The following is a 14,172-nucleotide window of genomic DNA, read 5'->3' on the forward strand; positions in this document are numbered from 1 at the left end:
ACAGGTAGGCTAGGTAGGATTTTGTCAGTAATTGGGAGAGCCTGTTCCTTCCCTGCCCCCTGTCACTGCTGGTGGATGAAGGGCTTGAGGGCTACCTGGCTGCTGGGCTGGTTTTATAGTTACCATTTTGCCAGAGATGGGCTACGGAGCAACCTCCCCTTGCAATTATGCAGGTAGATCGAAGGAAAGGGGTAACCTCATTGAGAGCTGCACATTTACTGTCATGCAGCTACTTCCACCAGGGAACAGAAACAGCAGCCATGTGAACTGTGGCCCCGGGTACAGGTGCACGGAACCTTCAGGAAACCTTCAGGAAAAGCATCTGTTCCTCAGAACCTGCAGGTATTCCATGCCAGGCAGTCACTCCTCATTAGCTAGTTGTTGCAGAGGAATTATGGACAGAGAAGGGCACAAGACAGAAACAAACCTAACTGTCCAAATGTCAGCTTTCTGCCTTTAAAAATAATGTCAATAAAAAGTTACCTAACAAATTTATTTCTAAAATGCTATATTACGTATAGCAAGAGCACATCAATACGACAAAGTACCACTGTTTGGAACCAATAACAACATGTTTTCTATGAAGGACTAAAAGCAGCACATTTCAGAGCAAGAAAACTTCAGTACGTCTGTACAAAAGGAGGAAGATCAGTAAGGCACTTCTCTAAGGTGGTGACAGTAAAAGCACCAGTATCCTTTGAGGCAATACAATAGTAATGAAAATGTTAACTTTAAACATACTTACTATGCAAGACAAAGGCCTGGATGCTCCTAGGAGCAGCTTGTCATAACACTGGTCTAAGCCAGAACAAAACACAGCAGCATAGTACAAGACTTCGTATTTTACCTTTTTGCCAATATTGAGGGAAACTAACAAAGTCAGGTGAGGAGCAGGGCAACAGAAGAACCTCCTCCAGTACGTCTGACTTGTCGCGAGTTCTTTACTAAAGCAGTAACACTCACTTTGAAAGGGCACAGCCCTTGTGACTGGGCACAGTTCCAGGCTTTGCCCCTTACTAGAGCCGCCTGAAACTTCTGCCCAGCAGCAACCAGAAGCCACCAGGCCACCACACATGCTGCTCTCCAGCCTCACCAGAAGAACTTGCAGGTCTGACATTCTCCACATAAGCCAACAGGCAGGGGTGAAAAATCTTTGTAACCACAATGCTTTGGTGCTGTTGCAGTCATCTTTAGTGATACTTTCCCTAGGAATTCTTGTTTCCTATATCGTTTTGGTGTTCAGGAAGACTATGCTTACTGGAACTGTTCTAAAAGGTAAAAATTTGACTTGGCAAAGTAAAATATCTATAACTCAAAAAGTTAGGCAGCTTAGAAAATGGGCAAGTTCTTTTCATTCTGATTCATCCTTTTGCCAGCCCTCTTTTTCTAAAAATCATCTACTAATTTACATCATTTCTACATGAGAAAATCTAGAACTTTTTCTTAATTTAGGATTTACTTTATTAGCGTACTAACTCTATTTGAAGCCACATGTTAAAAAAAAATCTTTGGATGTGCTGTGTGCTAGCAGTCTTTAAACTTCCAGTGAAACAAATATATTAATTTCCAGTAGTGAATATTTCTCTATACTACAGCCCATAGATCTATACCCACATACACATTGCACTCCTGTCCTTATTAAAATAAGCTTTGGGTTTTAGCCCTTCTCAGTTAAAAAACCAAACCTTCTAAAAATAATTTAAAATTATGCTTCTTGACTATTGTGGATTAACTACTTACTGACACAACTGTAACTCCATGGGGTCTCTCCCACTTTTCACTTTTCCATCTAGCCTGAGGCACACTACCACGCTCCATCTCACATTGAGTTGTGATGATAAAAAATAAAAATAAGGTTGAGAGATACTTCAGATAACAGTCTTGGATAGGGAGGTGAAATCATTCTGTTGCTTGTTCTTTTAAAATTGCAAAGAGAAGACTAAACTCTCATTGTCGATCCTGTATCCTTCAGAGATGGTGGTGGCAATTCTAGTGTGTGGAATAGTGGCCAATTCAAACATCGTTTTTGGGGTTTATAAAACCAGCGGTTCCCAGCACTGTGTTAACTTTTCTTCATTGACTGTGTTGACGACGACATGTTCACGATCATATTGTGCGCCCCCTGTAAAGAAATATTTCAGATAGTGTAGATTATCTCTGAAATAAGAGAGACACTCTAGGTTTCAGGGCAACTCCAGTAAGTGCCAGTGTACATAGTTTCTCTCCTGCCCAAGGCACTGAAAAGACAAACTCATTTTCATCACTACCTCCCTTGGGATTAATTTTGAAGCAGGGGAGCACGCCTGCTCCCCTACACCCCTACCCATTCAGTAACTCAGCACCTCGGCTTTTTCAGCCTGGAGGGGAAGGAAACACTGAAAGTCAGTCAGGCAAAGCTCCTTTAAGACTGTCACTTCCCAAAAGTCCAACTTGCATGTCCCCTCAACAGCTGTCAGTTGTCACTTTGCTCCAAAGATGACGATTATGTGATGAAATAAGTCCTGCTGCTAAAAGACAAAAGAAGCATGGCCACTAGGGACAACGTCTGGTACTCATTTAACCGTTGTAATCCTGTATTATGACCAGCTGAATCCCAAGTTGCCATACACAGACTACTGCCTCAAGTTCAGCTGTTTCTGCTGGCAGCTGAACATACCTGAATGCAAAATAGAACCTTTTCCTAGAGGGGCTCGCTACTCACATGATGCAATGCCAAACACATTCCCATAGAAGAGTATCATTAGCATTCTGACTTAAAGAAACCTGGAAGCAATGTTCAACTAGAAAAGTCAGAACTGATGTTTTCTTCTCAGATCCAAAACATACTGCAGGAGTGGAGGACGCACACATCTCCTGCAGTAGCAGGTACTCCCACTGGAAGCAGCCACCTGAACCAACCATTTACACAGAGCACCAGGACACACCTTCAGTCAGTCTTCCATTCTGCACCCCTACAGCCTCACCCTGAATGAGCAAAAGACAATACCCGGCAGGTGAAAGCTTGCAATGAATGTAACCAATACAGATTCTAGCGGATCTCAGAAAGAAATAAGCAAAGCACCCGGAGTTCTGAAGGGGAAGGCACGTTTAAGACCAACTCTTTGGTACTGAGGAAGTAGAAGGACCTTGGGTGTTCTCTACTTCAGGAGATCAGGTGAGGCTTTCTGGTGCCACTGTCCCAAATTGGAAAGGTCTGAGAAGGTTAACAACATGATTTCTGTCCTTGCCATCACCAGGAAATTACTTAAAAGCGGTAGAGATACACAATAAAAATACTTTCAAAGTTCTTCAGAAAGAGGGGCAAAAGAAGGGAATAGCAGATCAAATACTCCCACAGCAAAAAAAATCTTAATTGGCAGCTACAAAACGATAACACAAACTACATAGCTCAGTTGGCACTGTGGGTGCAAAAAGTATTTTGTGAGCAGTGCCTGACAGAATGAAAACATGTTATAATGGGGAAAAAAACGGGATTTTTTTCAGTGGAACAAGAGACTTTTAAAGTGGAAATTTGATAGAGCGGATACTTTGATAGATCACTGCTCTGGACAAGGCTGTGTGCTATGCCTGTACATCCACGAGGTGGCATTGGTAACTGCAAGGTTGAACAATTCCAATCGTTTGCTGAAGAACTCGGCGGTGCTCAGTTTGTGGTCAAGAACGGATGGCACAAACAGGTAATGTTCCCACACAGATTAACGTTTTTTAAACTAGGAGTGCATCTATACTTTCATAACCAGACCTGTCCACTGTGAGGTTCTTCAATTATAAAATGCAGAATTACATAATTGCTTTTAACATGATTAACTGAAGACAAGGCAGCATAATAGTATTGCTGCTTGTTTGGTGCAACTCAGCACTGACTTTAGAAAAAGTTATTGCAGTCATTGTGACTAAAGACACTCCCTTGAACTGGAACCTTTGATAAGTTTATGATTAATCATTCCCAGTTTTTTATGGCAGCAAAGAGAATTTGTGAGTATTTGTGCCGGTGCTGTCAGACATTAGGTAACCCTTTCCTCACAGTTCTGATGGTCTTGTCCTTTGTAGTTCTGAAGTGATTACTTTCCCCACCTGAAAATGCAGCATTAAGTAAGAACATTTGATTATGCTAATTCTGCTAATTGTTCCATTTGCTGCCTTCTAAAAAGGTGAATCAAATGGCTGTAAAAAAAGTGAATATAAAATAAGCACCACGTGTGCACAGCCCTTAGGCTGCTATGGCAGAATCTCCTGTTTGCAGTAAAGGCACAGCCATTAATAAACGAATAAAAAAAACTTGTTGCATCTAATCACATCAGCATACAAGCTTGCCTTTCCTTTCCTCATATCCTTTGGCTATTGCATCTACAACTACTATATAGGAAAATATGCTCTATACAAATTAAAGTCAATGAGAAGCTAGGATTTTCTTGCTTCAGCATTTTAAATAATGATGTTCACATGACCCACTGCCACGTAAAATTAACCGAAGATGGCTACAGCGAGTGGACACTGGGAATACAAGATAAGCAAGTACTGTGAGTTATTAATCTCTATGTAGAAAAATGAAACAAAGTCCTAGGGCCTGTATAATTTAGAAGGTCACACTAGCTAATCGGGTCTTATGTAATTCTAGATTAAAGTACCTATAAGACCATCCTTAATTTATAGGCACATTAGTGCCTATCCCACTGTAAATACCATGTAATTACAACACAATGTAATGAGATAACACACTTGCTTACCTTTGATATCTAAAACCAGCTTGGGTTTCATCTTGCTATAAATCCTGCCATCAGGACTAATATGCCAATATTGTTTGTCTTCGTTCCGCTCAAATGACAGACCAAGTTTAGAGCCAGGTGTTATAAGATTTCCAACAATTGTCAAGCAGCAATCCTCTGCCATCTGTATCAGCAGAAAGGCAACAGCAATTATTCAAAAGGCCTTAATTCTCATATGCACCGTTGTTGAAAATGGATAGGAGGGACGTCAGCGGGTGAGAACAGAATCTAGAATCTGCTTTCCCTAAAGGAATGTATTTTTGCCCCAAACTAAAGACTACTTCTTTTTCTTTTGTCCCTGTTTCTGCTGACATTCTCCAGCAGTGGCCAATAACAGATGCCATGGGAGATTACACATACTCTGCTCTTGTATGCAGTACATTCCTGCTAAACCCTCCCAGTCTACAGCAATTTCCAGCTCAGAGGACTTTCCATGCAGAGCTGGTACCTTTTATATCTGGACGGTTTCTGTCCCATATGTGAATTTGTTGCCCACTTCCCAATCAATGTAACCTTTTCACACATACACCCTTCTGTATCACAACTTTCTGTGGCAAGCAGTTCCACATCTTAACTACTACTATTTTAAAATAATTTGATAGGCAACTCTGGTTTTATTTGATGCTCTCCTTATCTCCCTTTCCCTCCCTTATTTTAAGGGATGTCTTGTCCACACTGTTTTTGCAGAGACTTCAGTCCTATCATTCCTCAAACTGTCCCCTTTGCAGGCTAAAAAGTCCTAGCTGTTTTGTCTTCCTTGCATAGAAGCCCCCATCTCATAGGCTCATCCTTTTTCGTTCTTTAATCATTTCTAGTTCTGCAATAACCTTTCAAGATAATAGACATAACTATACAGTATCGAGTGTACAAAGGTCACGGTGTATCTCAATAATATTTTCTTCTTTGTCCTGTATTCTTTTGCCAGTCTTTTGTATTATTTGATTTCAAAACTCTGCAAATGTCTTTATGGTTAAAAAAACTGGCAGAAGTCAAGCTTACTTGAAAAGGAGATTAAGGCTGTATTAACAGCAAATTGCAGTTCATTCTTCTATGTGAACAGGGATTTTCAGTAGATCGCTATAAGCTGCCTTTTAACTTCTGAACAGACTTCAGTACCAGATTAACCAGACACTCATCTGCCCTTGTTGATGTGGCCCTAAATCATTAAATACACAGTTTGGAAAAACTTGTAATTCTTCCTGTCGCAAGCTGGAATTGAAGTAAGTTCTGCAGTTCTGAAATTCTCATCTGTGTCTAAAAATGTTCCCTCATGGGACTCGGAAGACTCTAAGCTTACACATGACATCCACTTTTGGCCACTCCTTCACCCATCTCCAGGAAACTCATGAAGAGTGAGGAGACCTGAATTCATATCTACTATTCATACCTGTTTCTGAGAAAATGAGCAGAATGTCTTCAATATCCTGCTTGCTGGTTATCCTACCTACCTAAAACAGACCTTGCTTGAAAACCTCACACATACCTCAATATGCTGTGACTCAGTCAGTGAGATGACCTAAGCTTACAGGAAGAAAGGCACAAGTTCTTCCAGTGACCTGTCTGCCAATGTGCATGTGTCTACCTATGAGTTTAGTTTTCTTTTTTTAAATGCAGTGAGAAACAATTCCTTGTACAAAATACATTTACTGCCATTCAAGAGAAAGATGGCAGAGCTCTGTAAGAGTTCAGTCATTTAAGTTCAATGTTGCCAGATTGCACTCCGCACTAAACTACTGACAGCTATACAGCACCACCTATGTATCTTCTGTGCATAGAAAATACGCTTTATGAACTACAGAGACAGGGACTAAACCCAAGAGCATCCATCCAGAGCCGAAGAATACCACACTGTCTCTATATGAATATGTTCAGTGAAATGTCCAAGAGGCACTGTCAAGAGAGGTCTTTTGTATGCGATATTAAAGTTTTTGGCTTACATTGCATCACTTTGCTGTCTGCATAAATCCCTTTTACTACTGCATGTGTCCTGTAAACATGTCTAAACAATGTCTTAGCTTATTAACAGTAAGATTCTTCCCTCCAGCATAGATGACATAGTTATAAATGGCTCCTTTGAAGTTATACAATCCTATAGAAAGAGTTCACATAATTCTTTGCAGTCAAGCTGTTTAACAGTATTAAAGTAACTTAATTTTCTTTGGCTGGCATCCCTACCTAAGACTCTAAGACTGTTCATGCTTAAACATTATGAACTGTGCATACTTCTGCTCACCTCAATGACAATTCACACATGATTAATTTTATGGACTGTGAGAAAAGTAGGACTTCATCTGGAAACTTGTACAGAGAAATGGAACAGGGATGAATTCAACAAATACAGGGATGACCAGAAAAACAAACAACCAACCAACCCAAACCAAAAGAATAGCATTTTAGCTTTAAGCTTGCCTGAATGCAGAAGAGGATAAAACCTACATTACATTAATGGACTTGCCACAAGGTCTGTGTAGTTGAAAAGATTATCAGGAAGGGTTTACATTTTAAAAAGTGTCCCCTGCTTTGACACTTTTGTGATATTTTCACTGTGGAGAAAGAGGGCGTGAGAGTGGAAGGAGCTCATGAAGAGCAAGACAATGGTCTTGTGGTGTTGATTGTACTTATAAGGCTACTGTTCTTTAGGAGAAAATTAGATCATAACGAAAATCTCTCAAAATTTCAATTGCATCAGAAAAGGTTATCATACAAATAGTCTGTATCACCTGAAAAAGCCAAAGCTTGATTAAAAAATAAAACCAACAACCCCCTATGAAAAGATTATACTGCAGTTGAAACTGAATGAGACAATAAAATAATTTAAGATCATACAGTAGGAATTGAATTCAGAAAGCCCTACTATTGGAGACAAAAAGAAAAAAAAAATCACACTGAATTTGAATCTCACCCGGCACTTTATGAATCCATCCTGATAAACCCAGATTTGATCATCTGAGTCTGCATCTTCTGCAACCTGTATTCTGAGAAGATTCAGATTGTCTAAGTTTCCATCAGCTGACATGAATTTTCCTGTTCCCTTGTTTCGCAGCCTGAAGTACACACGTTTCTGCAGAAAACAACAGAACTCTTTAATCAGTCTCAGAACACATCCTGCTCTAGTTAACTTCAGAGCAATTACTGTTCAGTGCTGAACTCTGGGCCTCCCTCTTTCTTGCAGAGAGCTTAACTTTACTAGTTTAGAACTTTGTGAAGTCCATAAACGTCTAGGAGAAGCCAAGCTTGGAGAACTCACCATTCTGCATGGAGAGTTATAGGCTTTCCTGTGCACCGAGATCAGCACAGAGTGGAAAGCTAAGCATTTTTAATTCAGATTAGCACTAACTTCTTTCTGCTAACTTCTTGCATAGGTGCTCTTCGCTTTCATTTTGGGTGCACTTGTGCCGTGCATTTCACTGGCAGCAAGCATTACGCTGCACATTCATGCTGCAGCTTGTTACACACGGACATCTCTGTTTAGAAAAGCTCTCAGTCAGGGCAGTCAAAATGCATTATTTCTAACTCTGCTTAAGGCTACACAAAGACAACACCGTGACAGCGAGCAAATGCGTTTAGTTACAGGTACAAGTAATCTGTGAAAAGGAAAAGCTGTTCCCTCATTAAAATATGGCTCAGCAAGAACATAAACGTTAAAGCTCACAGGACTGCTGGAGCATTGGACCAAATGACATGGTCCTTATTTAGAGAACAAAATTCAAAGGACACCACAAGAGTAAGTTTTGCATTATTTACACATTATTCTGTTATGTAGTAAGCAGGGAAGGACCTTCACCCCTAAATCAACACAACATCAATACTAATTGAAGTATTCGATTTTGTTGACCAATTTTCTTGTTATTCCAAAAATAATGCAGATGGCACAGACAGTGACCAGGTTGGGTGCTAATTATAAAACAACTTATAATAGTTTTTATATAGCAGTTACAGCTGTTATTTGTTAAAATAATGTAGCCAATTCTTATATGCTGTCTTCTACACTTCAGTTTAAAGTATGCTTAAAGAACAGCTTAAGCAGAAGAACTGCAAAGCCATGTAGCATAATCAAAGAGCTTTTATTACTGATGAAACTGTAGAGCGAGTTTTTGTGCAATCGGGCATTGCTGAAGCTTGTGATGTGCACCATTACCTTCATCTCAACAATATCCCCCCACTCCATTATGAAATACAAATTAGTACTTGACAATTTCATGTCAGAGCCTACTTACCTGCAGTAAAGGTCTGAGAGAACCTATTTGACAACAGCCACTTGCTTTATACCAATCTGGAATTTCATTCGGTGATAACAACATCTGACGCCCCCTGTAATTACTGTGCTCATAAACTATCCATCTGTGAGGGGGAAAAAAAGGTACAGAATGCTTTTACTGACAAATCCTGCTTTGGAATTAATAAATTAGTTCAATAAAAGTCTGTCCCACAAAGTAGTGGTGTTTAGCTTTGGAAAGCCAATTACTCTATTTTCAACAAGTCTTCAAAAATAATAAAATCATGTCCTAACTTAGATCAACAGCATTAAGATGAGTACACTGGAGTTCACATTTTAAAGCCCAGTTATTTAAGAGTTACACGCTGAATGAAACAAAGCATGGAAGTTGGGAGAATCCAACTTATAAATATCATCTGTTGTCAGGAAGTACTGTGACTCCTCATATGGGGCATATATGAATCGTAGAATCACTTGGCTGGAAAAGACATTTGAGATTATCAAGTCCAAACACACCTGTCCACTACTAAACCATATCCCTGAGCACCTCATCTACCTGTCTTTTAAATATCTCCAGGGATGGTGACTCAACTACCTCCCTGGGCAGCCTGTGCCAGTGCTTAATAACCCTTTCGGTGAAGAAATTTTTCCTGATGTCTAATCTGAACCTCCCCAGATGCAACTTGAGGCCATGTCTTCTCATCCTATCACCTATCACTTCGGAGAACAGACCAACACTCACCTCACTACAACCTCCTTTCACTTAGTACCAGACAGTGATAAGGTCTCCTCTCAGCCTCCTCCTCTCTAGGCTGAACAGCCCCAGGTCCTCATAAGACTTCTTCTCCAACCCCTTCACCAGGTTCGTTGCCCTTCTCTGGACACACTCCAGCACCTCAAGGTCTTTCTTGTAGCGAGGGTCCCAAAACTGAACACAGTATTCAAGGTGTGGTCTCACCAGTGCCAAGTACAGGTGCACAATCACCTCCCTGTTCCTGTTAGCCGTACCATTTCTGATACAAGCCAAGATGCTATTGGCCTTCTTGGCCACCTGGGCACACTGCTGATTCATATTCAGCTGCTGTGAACCAGCAACCCAGGTCCTTCTCTGCCAAACAGCTTTCCAGCCACTTGTCCCCAAGACTGTAGCTCTGTATGGGGCTGCTGTGTCCCAAGTGCAGGACTTGGCCTTGTTGAACCTCATACCATTGGTCACAACCCATTGATGCAGCCTGTTCACTTCCCTCTGTAGAACCTCCCTGCCCTCAAGGAGATCAACATTTCCTCCCAGCTTAGTGTCATCTGTGAACTTACTAGGGGAACACTCAATCCTCTCATCTAGATCATCAATAAAGAGACTGAACACAACAGGACCCAGCACTGAGCCCTGGGGGACACCACTTGTGTCCAGCCTCCAGCTGGATTTAATTCCATTTACGATCATCTCTTTTTGGGCCTGGCCATCCAACCAGTTTTTAACCCATCAGAGGGTGAACCTGTCCAGGCCAGTGGCAGCCAGTTTCTCAAGCACAGTTCTGTGAGAAACAGCGTCAAAGGCTTTACTAAAGTCCAGATACAGTACATCCACAGCCTTTCCCTCATCCATTAAGTGGGTGACCTTGTCACAGAAGGAGATCTGGTTAGTTTGGCAGGAGCTGCCTTTCATAAACCCCTGTTGGCTAGGCCTGATCACCCGATTGTCTTGCATGTGCTGTGTGAAGGCACTCAAGATGACCTGCTCCATGACCTTCCCCAGCACCAAGGTCAGACTGACAGGCCTGTAGTTCCCTGGATCCTCTCTCCAACCCTTTTTGTAAATGGGCATAACACTTGCCAACTGCCAGTCAAGCACAACTCCCCCAGTCAGCCAGGACTGCTGGTAGATGATGGAAAAGGGTTTGGTGAGCACCTCTGCCACCTCCCCCCATACCCTTCTGTATCTGCTGTATATGCCAGATTGCTGCATGTGCAGAACCAGTAGTTCTGTGTATCTTAATCTGGAGAGGCCTGGCCCACATGGGAAAGAACTACTAGGGATGCAGACTGCAACAAACAAATACTGGAACTGCAACAGGGTGAAGTTATCTAGGGTATTTTGATAGGGGTTTATTTCAGAACACCTTTCTTCTTTCAAATTACCTGAAAGTAGGAAGGGAGAGGGAGACAGTGACAGAGAAAGAGAACACATAGAAAAATTATGTCTACCATTCCCTAGCACATATCCAGCCAGGCTTACAATCACATGGAGAGCAATCTGTCAAAAATTGACTTATGCTATTGGCATAGGCAGTGAATTACAACTAGACCTTGCAACAGGCTGCAATAAAGTGCAATTTGTTGAGTTTTCTCATAGCGATTTGCTGGGACTGTCCAATAGCCGTATGTTTCTGAGTACACTCAATAGCAAATTTTCCTGTGACCGCTTTCCTCTGACAGATTTGTCAGTAGACGTCCATATCCAGAAGAAGCACACTCACCTTTATTTTGGTATTTTTCCACAGCCTAATACACATCTTTCCTCAGGTATGAAATCAAGGGAATGATAAACAGATGTCTCTTAGCAAAGGAAGGGAAGACAAAAACCCCTTCAATAAGGGAGGCAGTAGGGACAAGGACACTGAAACCTTTATTTTGACACATTTCAGCAGCTGACACTGCTATAGCAAAATCAGAATTTTCCTACCATCCTCTCTACCTTTCCAGTGATCAACGAGAAAAAAAACACATATATACTCACTGGACAGAAAACACACAATTCACAACTCCACTGCCTGGAATCATGGTAACCATGCCCTTGGCAAAGAAGTAACTTGATGATTGACTTCATGTTATTTCATGTTATGGGAAGTGGAAATCAGCTATATTGTGATTATGACGAAAATCACAGGAATATGGTGCAGGTGCCTTTTCTTATGATCTTTATGTTTCAAACTTGTGCTAAGGAAATCTTCTGACCAGCTTATCCTGATGGTGAAAATGTTTTGCTCTGCACATCTGATATTAGCTGTCCACTTGAGGGCAGTCTAAAGCTATCCAACAGCATCTCTCTGACACACACCTTGCAAATTCACCCCTTTGAAAGCACACATTTAAATGCAAAGCAACAGTAACATCGATCTATCGCTAAAAAATAAGTCACATTATACTAGTTTGGGAAAAAAATGAACATATACTTGAACAAGTATCTTGGAGGTAGAGGTTAACAACGGGTAAAATACAAAAAGAGGAATTTAATAGATCTGCTGGAACACCAGAAGAGGGCACAGTAGTTTTTCAAGCTTCACAGTTTTTTTTCACACGATCTTCAAAAGTAAATTTAGAGAACACAACTGCTTGAAAATGGCTAACAAACTTAACTGCTAGATTTACAACCAGTTCCTGAAGGGATTATTACTAATGTCAAAAGAGGTCAGATCATGATCTGTTTGTACCACTGCCTCCGTAACATCTGGATAAAAGGATGAATGGAAAGACTTATTAAAGCATTTTGAGCTTATGATACACGCAACAGATCACAAACTGAATGATTTTGTTTTTTGATTGAGACCTAAACCAAGAGCACAGAAGCTGGTTTTAAGGCTACGCAAGCTGGCTTTTATAATATGGCCTGAAAGAAGACACCAGTTTTCTTGGGAGTTTTATTCAAATTGGTTTCAACTTCTAGCACAGGGCGACACTCAGTGATAACACTGAAACAGGATGTAAGAAGGTTCTGCAAGAAGAATTGCATTAACGCACTGCACACACTATGATATTCTAATTTTGGTTGGTTTCTAACACCTGTAAATTTTTTGAATAAGTATATCATTCTAAAGAATCAAAATGCAATTTTGAACTTACATGCCACCAAGGACTTGAACTGAAGCTATCCGAGGACTGTATCCCAGGAACTGGAGATTTAGAATTTCTGTACTGAACTCAATTTTCTTTCCTTGGAAACCCACCTTTTCAAAAAGAGCTATGCATGGCTCAGACAGCTCCTGCAAAAGGAAGATGAGCACTTTTATAGGATGTTAGAATTCCAGATGGTGACTGTGAACATATTACTCCACACAGGCGTTTTATTTAGGAGCTTTCTTCTTCATTAAGATCAAAGACCCTGAATAATGTTTTTGCTCTGCAACAGGTTACTTAAAGGAAAAAAAATGTAATAAAAAGCCCTTATACAAAACACACAAGGGACTTTCTTGCATGGAACATAACATTTTCTTATATAAAGGCACACACAAACGTGTCTGGCAAATTGTTGCATAACATCTTAAGTATGTTTTAGAACATATTTTAATTAATGCCAAATCCCTCTTCCATCGCACCAAACTCCATTCGCTGTAGGAATTTTTATCTTCAGATTTAAACACACAATAAGAGAACATCGATTTCTACAGCTTCAAATGACAGCCTTGTCAGCACTGCTTATCACTTACTGCTCTCATTTTTAACTCTTACGGTAAGCTACATCAATCTCTAACTAGACAAAAGACTCATACTTCTGAGGTGAAATTAACGACTCAAGGAAAAACGGTAACATCTGAATCCTCCAGATTGTTGTGGGGAGATGATTCTTCTCCCTCTCTGTCAGAATGATTCTGGTATCAAAGGGATTCTACCCACATAAAGCTCCCCGCATCACTGAATCAATTTTAAATGCTTTCTGGATAAAAACCTTGGATTCTTTTCTGTGTTGCCTTGCAACTCTCTTTTCTGTGTTGTAGTGGATTGGAAATAACCTCTCACAGTTACGGCCCTCCCCTGGAAGCTGGGAGGTTTGAAATCCCCCAGGGTAAAGTCAATTAATCCTGAGTGTCCCGGTGTTATAGTTTACACTCATAGATTGAAATGACCCTGCCACTCCCTTTCTCGCACGTCTTCCAGCAACAAGAGCATAAAACCAACGCCATAGCCGGAGAGCTCCTTCCTGCTGGCCTAAGTTCAGCGTGCTCAAAACATCAGCTGGATTGGGAACACCTGATATGACATGAAGTCTTGACAGACTCAGATCGGGCCTCAGGCATGGAAACAGGCCTTCCAAGGCAGAGGTGGCTCTGTACATGCACGGCAGCAGATATCTGTGCTTCCATGTGACTTTGTTAGGCAAGATCTCACCTCTACCCATTTCAAGACTGCTTAAATTCCTCTTTAAACTTCCTTTAGATGTTTAAGGGCCCAGATGACCCTATTGCATGAGCATCA

At 40.9% G+C, this 14,172-nt stretch overlaps 1 protein-coding gene across 1 annotated transcript in view; it reads right to left on the reverse strand.

The window, feature by feature from the left end:
* Positions 1 to 1,136: 1,136 nt before the first annotated feature.
* Positions 1,137 to 14,172, reverse strand: part of LOC138717590 (beta/gamma crystallin domain-containing protein 1-like) — a 65,058-nt gene continuing 52,022 nt past the window's right edge. Inside the window, exons 18-22 of the mRNA XM_069851120.1 lie at positions 12,823 to 12,962; positions 8,984 to 9,107; positions 7,669 to 7,827; positions 4,728 to 4,890; positions 1,137 to 2,122 (exon numbers count right to left, since the gene is read on the reverse strand). Of these exons, the coding sequence (XP_069707221.1) occupies positions 2,034 to 2,122; positions 4,728 to 4,890; positions 7,669 to 7,827; positions 8,984 to 9,107; positions 12,823 to 12,962 (675 nt within the window). The 3' untranslated portion in view covers positions 1,137 to 2,033. The remainder of the gene's footprint in view (positions 2,123 to 4,727; positions 4,891 to 7,668; positions 7,828 to 8,983; positions 9,108 to 12,822; positions 12,963 to 14,172) is intronic.

Source organism: Phaenicophaeus curvirostris, chromosome 2, assembly GCF_032191515.1.
Source record: "Phaenicophaeus curvirostris isolate KB17595 chromosome 2, BPBGC_Pcur_1.0, whole genome shotgun sequence".
NCBI lineage: Eukaryota > Metazoa > Chordata > Aves > Cuculiformes > Cuculidae > Phaenicophaeus > Phaenicophaeus curvirostris.